Raw genomic sequence first — 18,902 nt, forward strand, 5'->3', positions numbered from 1 at the left:
GTTCGCAGGTTTGCACGAGAAGGACAGTTCACACTTGATCTTGATTCTATATGAGTATGTCTTCCAAAAGAGGTGGTCGAGTGGATACAGTGAAATATAACTAATGTACCTAAGTCATAATTTTGATTCTAGCTCTTTTCAATCAAGCTTGTTGTACAGGATTTCATAAGAAAATAATGCATGAACTTAGTATCATATATGTTGTATGATGTTAAACTCAACCCTCCAAACTTCAGACCAACTAGATTAGCCAATTAAAATAAAAATTTGACATATGTATATGTAATATGTCAGTTGGAATGCAGGCAAGCATGCATATTGTCCAAAGTCAACTCTTCATATGGAAAGAGGATCGGAATACTAGCTAGCAGCCGTAGCCGTCCTATTTGTAATCCGCTAGCTGTTGACTGATAAAATGGCGATTTGACAGAATAGACAAACATATATATATTTATCGAACATCATATATATCATTGTTAATTAGGCATAACTAATAATAGAGCTTCGCTTGCTTCTGCAAATGGCAACTAGCATAGTCGTCCACGGAACTTTTGAGGAATATAATTAATTAATACATTGGATTATGCCATTAGTCTTTACTCTTTAGTCATATCACTATGTTAGAAAAGGTAGGAATTATTAGCCGGACACGACCATCGGTTTTCACGATGACTTTCACAATACTAAATTCTTTCATTGTACCATTTTTTCCATGTTCCTTGTTTGATTTGTAATTGAACAACAAAAAGCTTTAATAAAGCTAGAGGCTTGAAATATAATTTCTTTATTTTGTTTAATTCACACCTTACAATGCACTCGAGTGTAACCCCGATCATCTTGTAACCTTAGCAGCCAAAAGATCACAAGAAGTAAACATGCAGTCTAAAGTTGTCCATAATTAACTGATAATGTTTTAGTTATCGAGACAACTTAATTGAGGTTGTCGGGTTACAATGTATTATTTGTGAATGACATATATAAAAGTGGCCGGAATATGGTTGAAGTTATTTGCAGGTAGCAACGAGAACTTTTCTTGGTGGAAGAGATGGTCTTCTTCCATGGAAGAGAGCCATGTTATCAAGGAAGAGAACATCTCCTTTCTCCCACTTGAACTGAATGCTTTCATCTTCAATGATCTCTCCACATCTCTTTACCACACCAGCATCTATCTCACTCCCGTCCGCCATTGTTGCAGAGCTGATTTCCTTCCCGTGCATCCCCACCACCGTGTTGAACCACATCCGCCGCCCTTTTCTCCCCTCGAACACCCGAGTCAGTGACCGAGGCCCCAAGATCGTCTTCATCCCATTATTCGGCAGCCACTCCACCTCCATTCCCAGCGCATTTGCCCTGCAAATTATATATCATTTTCTCTGTCAATAATGTTCAGATTTAATTTAAACTTTTAGTTGAGACAACAAAATTTACCGTTTTTCAGCTTCTACGGGATCTGAGGTTCCAAAAGCGTCCTCCCATCCTCGACCTCTCATTGAAGCAACATCACTTTTGCTGGGAGCAGAGAATGTATATCTGAGTCCCTTCTTCTCCATTTCCTCCACAGCTTCTGGAAACTCCTCCACCATCCTCTCTGTTATCCTAAAGCTCGGAACGAAGGGCGTCTCCCCGCCTTCCGGCGGCGGCACTTCACAGAACAGTATCACTTTCTTTGGGCTTTCCTTGAACTGCATGCATGCATGCAACAAATTAAATGGCACTAAAAATCACTCCTGCAAATTATGCAATTTCCGACCACCTGAAAGTGATCTTTAAATCAAGTCGAAAGTAAAAAGTGGTCGAAAATAGCAACAAAGGTTTTTCCGGATACCAAAAGTGATCGGAATCACTTTCAGGTGGTCAGAAATTCCATAATTTCCAGCAGTGAATTGAGCTATCCGTGTAGGGATAGTATAGACACCCGACCCTTAAATGATGACATCAATTAATTAAGTGAACTTACAAGGACCATTTCATGGTGGTAGTAGATGAACTCAGAGAGGGGGCCTTCATTGGCCGTCCAAACCCTCTTGTAGACATGAGTCCTCGGCGCCGGTCCGACGTAGCGGATGTCTTCCCATCCGAGGACCTCAATGATATCATTGAAGTGTTTGGCATTCTCAACGTTAAACCCCCGGAGAAGAACAGCACTGTTCTTGATGATCATCTTCTCAAACCATTCCTTGTTCTTCTCCAGGGCTTCCACCAATGAATCCACCCTCTTCTCGCATGGCTCCGCAGGGTTCAACACTAGCGGCATGCTCTCTCCGTCCACCACCTTTTGCCCTCCGCATTTTCCCACCTTGAAATCTTGGCAACAAAACTCCATTTTTAATTATCTCAAAGTTTCTTCTTTCTTTTCTTTGATCTACTTTCTCTAATTCAATTTCTTGGTTTTGAGAATGTATTAGGAGTGTGTACTTATAGTGTGATTGGGGTTGTAGTGATCGCCATTTTACAATGAGAATCGGATGATAATGACTACTTTGTAACTTTGATTTATAGAAAAGCATTCAGTTCTAGATTATCTTTTGTTATTTTGTGCCTTGGGGATTATTATGAAATTAATCATTAGAGGTCTAAGTTAGTTACAGGCCGGTTCCAAAAATGTTGTGGCTTTGTTTGATTGATTTAGACAAATTAAAGAACCTAGACAGGAACAAGTTTAGAGATGTTTTTGTTTTATTAATCATTTTATTCTCAAACCTCCATTGCTAAACAACAACCCTGAATGATAATTTAATAGTTTCACAAAAAATATATATAGAGAGAGTCTAGTGCTTGGCAACATAGGTAATTGCTTTTGGCGACAATTTCATGCAAGTGTTTAATTTGTAGTTGTCGTCTCCATTGTTTACCTCTTTGTAACTAAGTAATTACTTTGATGTTTACAAGGATTTTGGACCCATTATTTGTGAGGTATATATAATTCCATTGTTATGTGCTAGCACACAGGTTTGAGATCTACTTTCTCTAATTTAATAGGCTCTTCATTATATTAAATGAGCCTTAATGACTCAAATTTTTTTAAATATAAAGGGTGTTTTGGGGAAAGAATATGCTTTCCCCAAAACGCCAAAAGCCAAACATTGCTCTTCACAGCGTTTGCAAAAATAACGGTTTGCAGCAAACCGCCATTTTACCAAATATTTAGTTTGGTGTTTTGACTAAGGTCAAAATGTCATTTTGACGAATCCGTTATTTGCTAAATAAGTCCTTAATTTTTTAGTATAATTTGACTCAACGTGGTATTAATGACTACACAAATATGAGTTAGCAAAACTGTACTTTCCCTACCCGCGATAGCCACTCCTGACAGTACATTATGGCACATGCACTATTGTATGTGGCCATTTGTTGAAGGGAATTTTGTAGGAATGAAAACATGAACTATGAAATACATGTTACATTTTGATGTTGCACCAAACATTCTAGGTGAAAAATGATTAATAATACTCCCATCCATATATTTGCTAACATGGTTTGGGCCCATAAAAAAATGAGATCCACATATAGATTTTTGTTGTGTACTTGTGGGCACTCATAGTCTATTGTTCATTTAATTTATTCTCTCCCATTTTATTCCTAGACACTTCTAATTGACAAAGCAAAGCTTAATTAGTTGTCATTCATCCTTCTTCTCAGTTTCCATGATAGGTCACCATCATTAGGGTTTGTGAGCTTCAATTCTAGTCGGAGTTCAAATTCGTATCTTATATTTATTTCGATTTACATTTTTAATATAACAATCAAAATATATTTGATTGGATATGACTGCAGAGGACTGGTTCTCGCCCGACCTCAAACACCAATTAAGTCCATTGGTCTTCAATTGGCTAAACTAGTCGTTGGCTTGTTACATTAAGTCCTATGCTTACATGTTCTTAAATCAAGTGTCTGGTATTAAGTATCAAGTCATTTACTTGTCTCCACTCAACCAAGTATCAAGTCATTTTGTCTCTATTTAAAATAAGTGATCCAATCGTCTCCGAATTTGGACGGAATGTTTGGCCTAGTGCAAGGTTTGAAGGTTAGAAATAAGGTCATAACAAATTTACATTTTTCATAAAACTTCAATTTCAATTCTAGCAAATAATGAATTAGGGAACTACCAATTCAGAACTGAATATGCTTAACTCATTGGTATAGTAAACAGTATTTGGAAAAGAAGAACCAAAACTAAATCATAGTGACAGACTACTTTTAATATCAAATTAGTCAAATTTCCTAAAATATGCTTTTCTGTGTGTTTCATAGTCACCTAAACCAGCCAGAAATCTGATCATTTCTCGTTTCATAATAATCCCACAATTCAAGTTTCCCAATCCATTACTATGTAAGTGTCAGAACTAGATATACCTATGGCAAGAAGTTACAGACACAGGACAAGAAACATGGGTGCCGCCTATTTAATGCTCAAATTTACCGCTCTTCTGGTTGTTTTCACTTCTTTTTCAGTCTCTCTAATTCTTCATTCTTCTGGACACAAGCTAATCCAGTAAAGAGTTCCATCTTCTTGGACAAAGACTGTCAACTAGAAATTGGTGGCTCCTGTAGCTTGTTACCTTTGACCTGTTGCCATTCTGTGTACAAAATAAACCAAGTTTTTCTTGATAAGATGATAGTGTTATTGATGTTGAGATGTTCTCAGCTATATGTTGCTACTCTTAAATGCTGGAGAATTTCATAACCTGAAGGTAACCTAATTTTCTTCAAATTTTCAGCTTAGAGTGGCATAATAGGAGTCTATAGGCAATTCAAGAATCTGGGTGTTCTTTATTTTCATCATTTTATGTTGGAGTGATGGTTTGGGTGTGAAAAAATGGGGCTTTGGTGCTATGGGTGGAGCGGTGTATGAGGATTGGGTTATCCCATCCCAGTAGATGAGTGGAAAGTTCAATTCTTTCTATCCACATGATTGTCAGACTAGGTTTCTTCGTAAAGATAATCATTTCTATCCATATTGTACCTTCAGCTTACCAGAAATACAGAGATGCATAGATTACTTGAAGAAAAAGGGTGTTCTCATACAACCCCACAAATCAGTATGGCAAAAGACTTTATTCTCTAACATGACCATTTGTCCAAAAGAAAATTCGTGAATTTCTGAACAGTTTTGGTACATCAAAGGGCACTTGAAGCAAGGAAAGAAGAGAACCTTAAAGCTTGAAGCTTTTTGTTATTGCATGGTTATAACAAGACTTCTTTCGATAAACTTGGCAGCTACAACCTTGCCTTGAAGCTTCGAGGGCAGAAAAATGGCGCGTCTTTGATCACCTGCCTCGACCAACAACTCAGATCCCCCTCTAAACTACAGTAATAATAAGAAAAACGATAAGATTACCTTTTGAGTCTATAAACTTTTACTAGTGTTGCAGTGTGTAAAATTTAAGGTACATACTTGGTATAGTTTGATTTCCGATTTGTCAAAACCAGGCATGAGAAGCGTGACAGTTTTATTGGCCGGATCAAACTTAACAGGATGGATCCTCGTCCCATGGCTTGTTACAGCAAGAAGTTTGCGGGCATCCTCACTACAAGCATCCTGCATTATATGATTCCATTCTAGGCGGGTATCTATCGAGAGATGTGGAATGAAAGTGTAAGGCAAAGGTGAAAAGCTCTTATCGACTTTTTCCCTTAACCCAGAAGCATTATTTGGTGATGCAAAAGCGAGGGCACCAGAGACCTGGGCGCCTGCTTGGATAACACAGCCCCAGTAGCGTAATGCAGAAGCCAAAGATGCGGAATTTTTGGGGTCCACCACAACATAGCAGCCAAATTTATCGGGTTCTGCAATGATAGAAGATCCTCTCTGCATCATACACAACCCAGGGACACCTTCAAGAAAATTGCATTACTGCTTGGAAAGAAGAAAATGGGAACCGAAATATATACCTCTAATGTTCGATCTAGAAAGTCCCATATCTCTGAACTCATTTTCCCATTCAGATTGGAATTTCTGCCACTTAAACTCATAGCTTCGTCGACAAATCTCAGGAGAGAAGGGCCTGCCAACCTCCCAAAATCGGTCTTTTCTGCTAACTTACGAAGATATTTCAAGTACAATCTGTACAGGGGAGAGGGATTACCATTTTAACTCCTTTTCATTTAAATTGAGGCAGTGGTTACGAGGAATAAAGAGTTCTGACCTTGCTTTGCTGGTTGCGCCTATCATCCGAATCATTTCTTCAGTGCTCATACCATCATAAATTATAATGTCAAATTTCTCCTTTTGACTGTTCCCTTGAGTAACATTTCCAAAGAATCCAATTAGCCTTTCAAGTTCCAAAACTGAAAATATCGAATCCATTCCGGGCAACACACCTAGCTCTTGTCCTACCACCTACTACATTATGAAGAAAGATTAAAGATGAGGAATCATAAATTTCTAAGAGGACAGAAATGAACGATGAAATGTTACATACCAACCTCTTCAAGAATTCCTTGTGTCATATTAAGACGAGTGTCTGCTTCCTTTAGTCTATTTAAGGGTTTAAGAAGCATCTGCATTTATCGGTGATTGTTAATCTTAAGTCAAAAGTAGGCCAAAAGTATGCTAATGAGCCCGACATGTATGCCAAGACAAAGTGGACTAGAGAAAACGCACTTTTGTAGTTTCCAATCTCACAGCCGAAAGGTTGGCATTGCATGCAACAGGAGATGTGCCAATCTTACAGTTCAGAAGATATTCGGCTGTAGGATCTTGGGAATGAATAACCAAGTACGTTTTGAGCCCTGCCATAGCATAATGCTGAATACCCGAGAATTAATAGTGGTAAAATATATATACCATTAAGAGGACATCCTGATTCTTGACATAACTAAAGAATCAACCAAAATTCCATAGTTCCCCAGATTCTCATTCCCTCAAGTGGTCCACCACCCAAAGTCAACCCTCCAGCAGTAAGGTGGGGGTTCGGCTCCTACCAACAACATCTTTGAGCCCTACATGGACTGTTCTTGGGGTTTAGGATTAGTCTGGCGTGAGCTAAAACCTAATGTATCAAAAAAAAAAATTCACACAACTCTCTTCCTAGTTCAGGTGTTCCTAGGATTAGGACTGTTCCTCAATCACACACCTAAACCCAGCAGAATTCACTCCTCTGGTAATGTTACAGTTTCCACACAACACTCCTCAGAAGATTACTGTTATAAAGCTCCCAACTTTATTTATTTTATATATTAAAGAACATGAATTTTCTCATCATTCATCCTTGAAAAGAAAAGGGAAACTTATTAACCATACAATTATCATAAAGAAATCGAAAATTCAAGCTAAAATGACCGGGAGCTCAACTAATTTTACTCCACATTCCACAGTCATCATCAGTACTAAGAAGATTGAAAATCATTTGGTAGGAGACAACAGAGGATTGAATATGTAGATACCTGAGCAGCGAAAACAGCAGAGGTGGTTTTACCAGAACCGCCTTTACCCAAGAAAGTGACCAATCTGGGTGGCTTATCAGCGGCTGAATTAGCGGCAGCTGCCATGGCCAAAGCCCCTTTCTTCCTCCTTGATGGGTTTAGTAATGGAGGGGGGAAATCGAGTTTTGGGATTGAAGATGAAGGCAAAAATGGTGTTAGGAGGAATTGGGGATTTGAAGAAGAGGAAGAAGCCATAGATTTGCAGTCTAGGAATCGAACGTGACTATGAATTGGTTCCTATTATTCTTTTCTTTTTATCATAAAAATTGATTCTTGAAAGTTTGACAACTCTTTCAATCAAACTCTTTTTGCCTAATTTTATGGAGTGAAGGAATCCAACCATGGATGTACCAAATTTAGGATAAAGGAAATCTTAAACATAGTACCATAGCCAATATAATCAGTGAATCCTCCGTTTATCCAAATTTCATAGTAGCATAGCCATTAACCAATGTGTTCGTTTTATGACCGCGGTGGGTAGTTATTCGGCGAGTCAACATGTCCTGTTGAGTAAAAAGATATGATAATTTTAAGGTAAAAATTGAATGTTGAAAATCACGGACCTTTTTAAATAGTGTCAAGCTAAAATTTAGTATAATTTTGTAAGATGATTCAGATGATTTTTTTACATGTCCCTCTTTTATATTTGACTATGATCATTTTATAGTGGAAAAAAGAGTAAAGTATATGGTAATTGAGATCTTTATGGTAATTATATATTTTATTGTAGAGTGGACTAATTAATGAGATTGAAAAGTGATTTTAAGAAGGAGAAGGATAATTTATGGAGTAAGAGATAATTTAGGTGACCCTTGACTATCCTTCCATAATTGAGCAATTGTCTTATAATTCATTTCTTTACCGTTAAGGTTGACTGGTACGTCAAGTCTCAAACTGAGTGCCAAGTCGAGTACTGTGTTCGAGTGCCGGTCTAACTATCTTCCCATGTCCAACTGACCGATTGGTTAACTACTCCTAATTCATAATGTAAACACTTTGTTTGATAACCCAATTTTTACCAAATTATATACTTCACCATGCCACTTAAAGCAAATTTTACTTAAGATTTCTAATCTATCGTACTAATGTCTCGAAACAACCCATATAAACAGTAGTTTGTAATATACATTAATGAAATTTTAAAAACATAGATTAAATTAAACAAACAATTCATTGAATGAATGAACCCAAAAAAAAAAAAATTGTTTTATGTATTTTGAAATGTTAAACTTTAATTTTATTTTTTATTTTTTGTATAAAATGAGTGATTAATGTTTTCAAAAACAAAATAAAAAAAGAGTCTGATTATAATTAATCAAATACGTCAAATTCAGAATACATATAGAGTTTACAAATCACATTATACATGTGAATGTGAATTCATTAAATTTATAACTAGTTGAGAGATTGTAACGTATTTTTATTATCTAATAATTTTAAATATAATGCATTTAATTTCTAGTTAGTTGGGCTATTTCGTATTTTTATTGACTCTTATTAACAATTTAGCACAAGGTCTTCACAATACAATTTATCTATCTTTAAATAAGAATATTTGAACGAAAATAAAAAAATTATGTAATAAAACTTTTAATTACCATGATACAAACTTAGTTTTAAAATGCAATACTTGTTTTGGGTAACTACATGTACAATTCACAGATCACACCCTATTTTATTAACCGTCACATACTTTACTCAAAGTACACCTTCAAATAGCCATTGCAAATTTTCCCATAAATAATCAAAGTCCCATATATTTCACCTAAAAAAGTTTCTAAAGAAAATTATGAATCATACATTCATACACTCCCATCCATATCAACCAATTGAATTTTAGTCTTCTCCCATTGGAAGATGAAACCTTGGCAAAGGACTAGCTCTAGGAGACCTCGGAAGCTCAGAAACTCTATTCCCACTATAATCATAATAAATAACACCCGAAAATTCCGGCGGCTGACACTTCTCCCCCATCAATATCGCCTTCTGCCACAACCCCTCTCCGCCGCCGCCGGCCTCAGACGCAAATATTCCGGCGGTATCTGATTCTTCACCGCCACGACCCTTCTCCCTTCTGTCAAACGGAGCATCCTTGCCCCTTATGATTGTTATGGGACGACGCTTCGTGGACGGCGGCGGTGGCGCGGTTCCGGAGCCGCCGGCCCTCGGCGGCGCTCTCCGTGCATGCTTAGCACACAGTGCCACAAGAGCTGATATTGAAAGAAAAATGGCGATTGTTAATGGGACTGAACACAAAGTTTCGCCAATGTTTCTTGGAATTGGACGAACCATTTTTTTCTATAAATTTAGGAAGGATTCAAGATCTTGAATTGAAAGGAATTGTAATTAAACTTAGCTTGCATGGAGGGATATGCATATATGGGGTTTTATGTTTCTAATTTTTATTGGTAGCAGTTAGAGGGTGGGGAACTAGAAGCCTCTATGTCAAACTTCATACAGGTTGGTTTAATTAAAAATGGTATTCAATAAAGTAAATTACTAACACATGCTTATAATATTATTTATGTGTCACACTCTAACAAAAGTTATTTGAACAAACCACACCGTCAAAATATCATTTTTGATTATTTGGAAAAATTTTCATTAGTTTTACTTATCATCACTCTATGTGATTAGTAGTACCAACCACCATCAAGATAGTCGGAACATTTTGAACATGGAATAACTTCAGTCAAATTGATCGGATTGTTGGTTTAGTAACCATAAGATTCTAAATTTAACTCACAGTAGGAGCAATCTGTTAGCATTCTCAGTTTGAGTAGGTTAGTTATAGTAACCTAAGCTAATGTATCTTGTTATGACTAGGGTTACAAGGTGTGTTTCGATCACCAAAATGTATCTTTAAGTAGTTGTTGGTTGTTGCGGATTTTCCTGTAAATTAAAGAATATTTTAAACCGTTAGATTGTTGGATTGTTTTCGAATATTTTACAACTGGTGGTTAGAAATTTGACACTTAATTAACAGGTTGTTGACATGCTTGAGTAGTTGAGTACACATAAATATTAAATATAGTAACATGAGTGAGAGACAACTAAGGTAAGATTGAAAAGTTGGCCATTTCACACATTAGCTAATTAATTGTTTGACGAAGTCAGTGAAGTAATGAAATCATCCATCCAAAAGCATGCAAGTTAAATAGTTAATCATTTGCAGTGGTCGGAGATTAAGTTAATGATGATGATTTAATGTGATGGGGTACGCAGTGTTGTAATTTATTTGTTAATTAAGTGACACAGTACCACTAAACAATTTACAAATAAATATAATTCAATTCTTTGGCCAAGTCAAGCCATCGGATCATTTCTTTATGTTTGGTAGCATTGACCAAAAAGAAAGAGAAACTATATACAATTACTATATGATAATGTGTCACAAAAAATTAAAATTTTAAACATAAATAGGACGACTATTTAGAATTTCTCTTTCTACTTCTGGATCTCAATCTTTCTACCACTGCACAAATATTTTGTATTTAATTGAAACAAAACATTTTTTAAGATAAAAAATAATAAAGATCATAAGTTCAAATTAGATATGATATCATATTGTTAAAATAATAATAATATCACGTACACTCACGTCATGGCATTAATTCATTTATCAGGCATGGATGATTCATGGGTCACGAATTCAACTTTGGGAATTAAATATGAGTAGTCATTTTTCTTTTCTTTTGTTTTCTTTTCTTTGACCAGAAAAATTCATAATTATTATTCAAAGATATACATTAGATAAACTAATTTTTTTGTGTGTAATAATTCACAGATTGCACAATAAGAAGTAAATTGTACTGGAAAGATCTTACAATTAACATGCTGCACTCAAAAAATATTGACAAGAACTGAACTCATGACGTTATGGTACAAAAATAATATTTCACCTTTGTTTATTACTTTTGGACGGTGGCCATTAATTTTTAAGAGCCTAAGGACGAGTGATGGCTTTCAACTTTTGTCCCACTTCAATCATCCTATTTCATTTTGCATAATAATTCCAAATCAAAATATTTGGAATGGACGGTTCATGGTTGATGCATTTGCAAGCAATTTTACATTTATTCCACCTTTTAGCCATCCCCCTCTCCATACACTTCTCACTACATGATGTCCTAAGACCACCTTTTCCCATGTCTTTTCTTTTAACGGTGAATCATTCTAAATTATACCCCAAACTTAGTTTCATCCAAAAAAGTAAATCTTGAATCAAAATTTATCTTGATTGATCGAGTATTATGATTAGCAAGTATTATAGATATGAACTATTCATTCACATATATTGTTAGACAGATGTCTGGAAGGTTAAATTTAATTAATTACTATCAGACTTGATGTTTATTGTACATGTTTGAAGTAAATATGGTTTGTGATTATGAAATAATTGTTGCTTGGATTCATAGCATTTATGGTTGTTGTTACCTTCATATTTATTTGTATTGTCATTATGCAAATGCACTTTTTTAAAGAAAATAAATTACCACTTCGAGACAAATACAACAGAACTTAAATCTTAATTCATGGTTCCCAAAAGGTTGAATCTCCAACCCTAAAACCCGATAGAGTTCCTGAGAAGATGTAAATCATGGTAACTTAATCCAGTTACATAAAACTGGACTAGTTATTAAAGAATTAGGTCATTTTCCATGTGCTATAATTCTAACAGACTATGCGACATACATAATTTGATCCAGACGCCTACAACCAATCAACCAATTAAGTGGATTTGCACATTTAATTTGATGCCAACCTTCACTTAAATAATTATATTTCCCTTGAAACAAATTAAATCATCAAATTAAAGGCCGGCTAACTAACTACTTTTGTTAATATCATCATTATTATGATGTTCTAAGTTACCTATATTTTCACAACTAGCATTGCCGTGCCGTCTCAACTACTCATTATTTCCTCCTCCTAGCTTTCCTTGCAATTTTCTTAAGTTCAAGAAACAATGATAGCCACTCAAGAAAAAGAAGTTAAATGATGATATCCCAAGAATTTCTTATCACCCCCAACACTACCCAAAATGAAAAAGGAACATTCACGTGCCTCAATTGATCTCAATTTACATTAATCAGATTGTGATCATTTTTATAATAAAATTTATAACACTCAAAAGGGTCTATAGATAGGGTGATTTAACTCTGGATGGTGTAGAATTAACAGAAGTTTCAAGAATAAACAATATGGTAATATATATTATATCATAGAGAAAAATACTATATATAATATAATCAAATTATAAAGCTAGCTTAACTCCCACACTAACCATTCATCATCATCTTACATATCTTGTTTCTTGATCACACATGAAGTTCCCCTAATGGTGAAGCGGATTTGGACCAGTGGGGACGAGGCGCTTCTGGACTCCGTAACGCGGATCGATCTCGTTTCCTCCCGGCGGCAGGTGGCCGTGTGGTTCCGGCGAGCGCCGCTTCCGGTGGCGGGAGTGGTTTAGAAATGGAGTGAAGTCAAAATGAGTGGCGGCTAATGCTTTTCTATGGCTTGAATAAGAGCGAAGACGGGGAGGCAAAGTTGGCGAAGAGATAGTTGGCGAAGAGTTGATTTTCATGAGCTTGAGAGCGGGGAATTCATGGAAGAGGAGGAGGAGAAGAGAGAGCCAAAGAATGAGAAGGAAAACCTTTAAGGCCATAATAATAATGTTGGAGGAGAATAGTTAGAAGGCTCAACATGGATCAATGAAATGGGGAGATTTTGGTTGGTTTTGTGTTGGGAGATTGATGAAGTTTGAAGGTTGACAGCTTGAATCTAATGGCTGGGAAAAAGTGTGCAAAGATGTATTAATGCGGAGAGAAGCTAAGGTTGAATAGAGGGTTTAATTTGCTTACACATGAGAGACTTGTGAGGTAGTTTATGTGCTAATTTATTGGGATTGTGAGAGAAGGCCGGCATGGGAAGGGCGGTAGCTAGCTAGCTTCACCCTTTTACCAATAATGTTCCTTCAAAATCAAGCAATACAAATTAAAGCTGTATTTATGAGTGTAGATTGTCAACCCTATATATTTTTCATATTAATTAGTAACAACTATATGAGGATGTGTATCAATAAATTATGTTTTGTGATTCTGATCTAGTCGATAAATGACCACAAAATAAATTAAGTTAAGTGTTTTTATAATTGACCAGCTCAAACTAAGAAGGTCGCTTATCCCCACCGAGAGAGCGGAGTCAAATTAAACTTGAAATATTGTAGTTACCAAGTCAACAACTTAATTTGTGTTGTCCCAATATTTGCTATTTTTGTTTATCATTAATGTCGGTGTGCACAATAAATCTTTCCACTTTGATTATAATTCTCACATTGTCGTTGATATTTGAACTTTGATCTCTTCTCTCAAATATTGTCTACTGAATCATTGAACTAAGTCCGTGCGGGCTATTTGAGTTCTGAGTTCTTTCTACATAGTACAATGTCAAACCATAATAAAATGTTGTTAAAGTTTTCATAGGTTTCTTACATATTAAACGTGCTATTCTCAAGAAATTGATAGGAGTAGTATTTATTTAATAAGGAGACAAGTCAAATTCTTTCTCGATCTCGCTCTCTCGTGCTTGCTTTTTATATAATTGTAGTGCACAAATTTCCATTTATGCCACCACTCTTGTATCTTAATCCTCGTGCAATGGAAGCTACACTTTTCTAAACGTTACATTTGAAGCGACTATATTACACTTTCATTACAATCTTCCTATTGACTTTATATTTACTATATTGTAATATAATTCTCTCAAACTCAAATTAACATCCATTCCCTAATCTATATTTATTTGTAAATTGCATACCTTGAAAGGAATGAATGAGTGGATATAGCATACTTCTCAGTTCGTATTTGAAAGTCATGTCTTAATTCTTATCAACACATTCTCGATCAAACTCGTCACATATATAGGTTCTTCCTAGTACGATTTACTTCTCCTATGTACACAAGAATGAGGTTTACCAGTATACACCCTCGCTAAAAAAGAGAGTTTGTATCTTAAAGTTACAATCAAGTTCGATCTTACTAACACTCTAGCTTTCAAGAGCACATCAAAAATTAAATCTCACCACATAAATTTTAGAGATGAGCTCCACCAATTTGATTTGTGGTACATTGGGGTTGGGTTCCTTGTGCACAAAATGGTCGGTACAATTTGGTGTGGAGTTTGAAACTAGGCATACTTGATTTACTTTCTTATAGGCCGGTGTGATGATGAGTTCATAGGGTCTAAAATATAGTCCGACGAATCAAATTATTAAAAAAAAAAAAACAAGCAACTTATACCTAATATAATGATTTAAATCAAGATGAGATTTGTGAACATTATTTATTAACAGTCCTTTACGATATAAAGCTAATGATAATAATGAAGATACGATTCAAAACTGAATCAAGCACCTACAAATTAAAGCTAGTGCATCAGTGCATGGTGGGGAAGTATGTATATAACATTAATAATATGCAATCCATTTTGTCTTTCTACCAAGCAATCTACGATTGGGAAAGTTGAGGCAATAATAATCCATACTATGTAATGTAATGTTATAAGCGTGGGGCAGTATATATAACAATAATAATGCATAATAATAAAAGAAAGATTATGAACACTTTATTGGATTTTCATTGAAGACTAAGAGAGAGAAACAAAGACCAATCTTTATATTAAAAAGAACAAACCAAAGAAATGCATTATTTAGATTACTCCAACCAAAGTTACTAATTAATGAGATTGTGATCTAGTGGCATGGAGTGACTCTTGCAAATAGAAGTTATGTCTTTGAACCCCTCAAATACGATGACATTTATATAATATTGAAATGGTTTATTGGCATTGGTAGGATAAAATTTTCCTTTAAGCACTAAATTGTAATTCAAAATTGCTTAAGAAAAATGTAATTCAAAATTATTTGAAATTTTGAATGCTACTGACTCTATTACAATGTAGTATTTGAGGCAATAATGCTTCTATTGAGGCTCGAATTGGGAGTCCAACCCGGGTGCCATCTGTGCCACAAAGTGCTTGGCAAATTTTGATTTAATTTGGATAAAAAAAAAAGAATTATTAATTGTTAACATTATTTTATCGTTAAGTTTTAATAAATAATGTCATTATTTCATTTTCTAGCTACAAATCTATTCCAACACAAAGTATGACCGACCATTTCTTATTTACGACGTCGTTCACGTGAAGTATAAATTCTAGATCCTCTTCCTTCCATAACCCGCAAAATTACGGGAACTTTACAGCTTTCCCAAATTGAAGATTTCGATTTTCATCTCTCAATCTGCTATTAGCGAAAGCATCGATTGGTCGGCCGACTGTGTGAGAACCTGAGATTGGAAAATGGTACGTGAATAATATATTGTAATTAGTGTATATTTTCACCTTTTTGGGATCTCTTTTCTTCAAGGCTATGGTTTGGTTAATATCTGGGCATATAATCGGCTGCTGTGATTAGAATTATTGAATTAAATGGTCCGTGAGAATAAAATTTCGAATTTTGATAAGCTTTTCTGCGTTGATTTGCATATTTACTGAACTTTTGCGTTGTATATTTTAGCGATTGTTCAGAATTTAGGGTTTTGCAGTTTTGCAATTGAGTATTGATCGTGCCCCTTTGTGATTAACGCTTAATTAGAACATAAGAGGGTCCAATCGATGAGGATGGAAAGTTGGCTGTAGTTGTGACAGATTTTGAACAAAATAACAATAAATGATATATATATGACATGAATTGTGGAGTTCACATATACCTACTAAGTGTTAATATTGAAATGTACTGGTTTTCTGCAGTATTACTTTCAACAATTAGAAACCTATAAGCATATCTATTGGAACTCTTTAAGTCATGAATCATTGAGTTTGTTGTAGATGATATAGTAGATATTTACATGGTTGATGAAGCTTGGGAAAATTTTCCTGTTTTGAACCTCTCTACTGCCATTATATTTTCATATACCATTGTGCATATCTCACCAAGCTAAACTCGTTTTCTCTTCTGTATTCTGCAGTCTTCTCTTGCAGCTGCTAGAGCAGATAATTTTTACTATCCTCCAGAATGGACACCCAAGAAGGTAAGTTGGCTCACAATCTGTTATATAATTGCATGTATTAGATAATACTTGAATTTATAGTAAATTACTGTTGCAGATTCTTAAATTAGCTTTTCTTTTCAGGGCTCATTGAACAAGTTCAATGGACAACATGCTCTCAGAGAGAGGGCAAGAAAAATAGATCAGGGCATCCTAATTATAAGGTATGGGTTTATAGTTTTCATTTAATAGTGACAATATTTACTGAATGATATTTTCTATAAATTGTGAAATATAAGTTAACTCAGGGGTTAGGACCAAAAAGTAGGCATTCAATAGCTTTAGCTGATATATTTGCTATTTTGCTGTATCCTAGAAATAAATTTAGAAGGTATTGTTGGATCTTTTCTGGAGTTAGTTCTAGAGCAGATACATGCTATAACATAACACATTGATATACTGATATTTTCCATAGTAAGTCAATTGAAAATTAGGCTATACTTAATTAATAACTCATATTAAACATAAAGTTAAATGGAAGTGACAGTTTAATATATGCTGAAGTTAAAAATCAAGCTGTGTAGCTATGGTGTGGATAAAATAGTGTATTATTTCCTGACAATCTCAAGGGCAAATGCTTAGAGACAAGGTAAAATGTGCAGAACCCATTAGGAGAAAAACAATGATATATTGCACATAGAGAAGTTGGTTTATCTAATGTTGTCCTTTAATTTGTGGTTTTGATTTATGTCCTTTAATTCATGCTTTTAATATCCCCATTTTTTCTATTCATATAGATTTGAAATGCCGTTCAATATATGGTGTGGTGGATGCGAATCAATGATCGCAAAGGGTGTTCGATTTAATGCTGAGAAAAAGCAAGTGGGAAATTACTATTCTACAAAGATATGGAGCTTTTCCATGAAGTCTGCATGCTGCAGACATGAAATTGTAATTCAAACAGATCCAAAGAACTGCGAGTATGTCATTATTAGTGGAGCCCGGCGAAAGACTGAAGAGTATGAAGCTGAAGATGCAGAAACCATGGTACTCCCTGTTGAAGAAGGTGAGGAATCTGCATACTAGTTTTATGATCCTGAGAAGCTGTTTGATTTTCACCAATAAACTTTGATGCTGCAAATGATGTTGTTACTGTTTATTGGCTTCATATCTACATATATCTTTGCATTTACAATGCATTACCATATCTTAATCTTTGTTGATTTCATCTTTCAGACCGAAGTAAGTTAGCAGATCCATTTTACCGTCTTGAGCACCAGGAGGAAGATATAAAGAAGAAGAAAGAAGCTGAACCTCGTCTTGTCCGACTTCAGAAAGTATCTGATGCGAGGCACTCTGATGACTATGCCTTAAACAAGGCTCTCCGTGCCAGACTAAGGGTATAGTGTTGTTTGCTTTTGTCCATGGTCCTTGCTTCAAATGCTTCATCCTTTTGGATACACACTTGCTAATTTTGAACATAAATACAGGGTCAAAAGAAACGCGTTGCAGAAGAAGAGACTGCTGCCAAGAAAATGGGACTTGCCTATAGGTTGCTTCCTGCATCCGAAGAGGACGCTGCAGCTGCTTCACGAATTAAATTCGCACACAAGTTTGACAGGAACAGAAAGGATAAACGAGCATTAATCCACGCTTCCTCTATATTTTCTGATTCTTCATCCGGGTCCTCCAAAAGATTGGAACTTGAAGCAAAGAGGAGGAAAATAAATGCATCCGGGGCATCAAAACTGCTAGTCGGAGGATTTAAACCATCATCTTGGACTCGGGATGTTACTACTTCCAGCAACCACAGGAGGATGTAACTCTGTTTATGTGCATTGTATTCCTGTTTACAATATACATGTTTTGAGTTTGCTTGTTACTACAGTACATAGTTTCAATATGAAGTGCTAGATTTGCCCTCATGTAACTCTCTTTGTGGTTTTTATGGATTAGAGTCACAAGACATGATTTACTTCTCAATGTATATTTTCAAAGTGACTGAGTTTTTTTCGTCATTCGAAAAAAATATCTTACAAAATTGATTAAAATATTAAAATCAGAATTGGAAGTTGATGTGAGGAATTGTTTTTCTCATTAATGTCACCCTCCTCAGCTCGCCGACCTTCTGCTTTCTTCAGAATCGATGAAAAATGCATGAATTTCGGCTGAGTTGAAACACCATAGCAGACAAGCAGCGCATGATCTTACATTGTTGCGTAATCTTTGGATTCTTTCTCAGACACTGTCCCTCAGATTACCTCTCTGTATTCTTTTCATTCCATCCTTACATATTTTTTTAATTTGCAGTACTATACCTACGTACCATATATTATTATTATAGGTGCATGTGCATGAAGGGTCTTTCTCATAGGACCCGTGCCATAACTTACGTACCAATCCCATGTTCTGAAATCTGAATCT

General features: G+C 35.5%; 3 protein-coding genes across 4 annotated transcripts; 1 reads left to right on the forward strand and 2 right to left on the reverse strand.

The window, feature by feature from the left end:
* Window positions 1-870: 870 nt before the first annotated feature.
* On the reverse strand, window positions 871-2,386 carry LOC109175533 (clavaminate synthase-like protein At3g21360). Its single transcript, XM_019324801.1, has 3 exons — window positions 1,958-2,386; window positions 1,429-1,682; window positions 871-1,350 (listed from the first exon to the last, which is right to left on the reverse strand). The coding sequence occupies exons 1-3, from the start codon at window positions 2,321-2,323 to the stop codon at window positions 1,005-1,007; spliced, it is 966 nt and encodes a 321-aa protein (XP_019180346.1). The 5' UTR covers window positions 2,324-2,386; the 3' UTR covers window positions 871-1,004.
* Window positions 2,387-4,188: 1,802 nt separating this feature from the next.
* On the reverse strand, window positions 4,189-7,816 carry LOC109175277 (uncharacterized protein At1g26090, chloroplastic). Of its 2 annotated transcripts, XM_019324514.1 has the most exons (8): window positions 7,387-7,816; window positions 6,605-6,748; window positions 6,427-6,501; window positions 6,147-6,340; window positions 5,893-6,064; window positions 5,396-5,809; window positions 5,153-5,305; window positions 4,189-4,577 (listed from the first exon to the last, which is right to left on the reverse strand). In XM_019324514.1, the coding sequence occupies exons 1-7, from the start codon at window positions 7,618-7,620 to the stop codon at window positions 5,174-5,176; spliced, it is 1,365 nt and encodes a 454-aa protein (XP_019180059.1). In that variant the 5' UTR covers window positions 7,621-7,816; the 3' UTR covers window positions 4,189-4,577; window positions 5,153-5,173. The 2 variants fall into 2 exon arrangements, with proteins under 2 accessions (XP_019180059.1, XP_019180058.1); XM_019324513.1 differs by lacking the exon at window positions 4,189-4,577 and having other exon boundaries at window positions 5,037-5,305; window positions 7,387-7,815.
* A 7,840-nt stretch (window positions 7,817-15,656) lies between these two features.
* On the forward strand, window positions 15,657-18,490 carry LOC109175265 (coiled-coil domain-containing protein 130-like). The gene is made up of 6 exons (XM_019324502.1): window positions 15,657-15,792; window positions 16,458-16,520; window positions 16,623-16,702; window positions 17,276-17,544; window positions 17,715-17,878; window positions 17,969-18,490. Exons 1-6 carry the CDS (start codon window positions 15,790-15,792, stop codon window positions 18,299-18,301), a joined length of 912 nt encoding a protein of 303 aa, XP_019180047.1. The 5' UTR covers window positions 15,657-15,789; the 3' UTR covers window positions 18,302-18,490.
* Window positions 18,491-18,902: the final 412 nt, after the last annotated feature.

The sequence above is a fragment of the Ipomoea nil genome, unplaced genomic scaffold (genome assembly GCF_001879475.1).
Source record: "Ipomoea nil cultivar Tokyo-kokei standard unplaced genomic scaffold, Asagao_1.1 scaffold0688, whole genome shotgun sequence".
NCBI lineage: Eukaryota > Viridiplantae > Streptophyta > Magnoliopsida > Solanales > Convolvulaceae > Ipomoea > Ipomoea nil.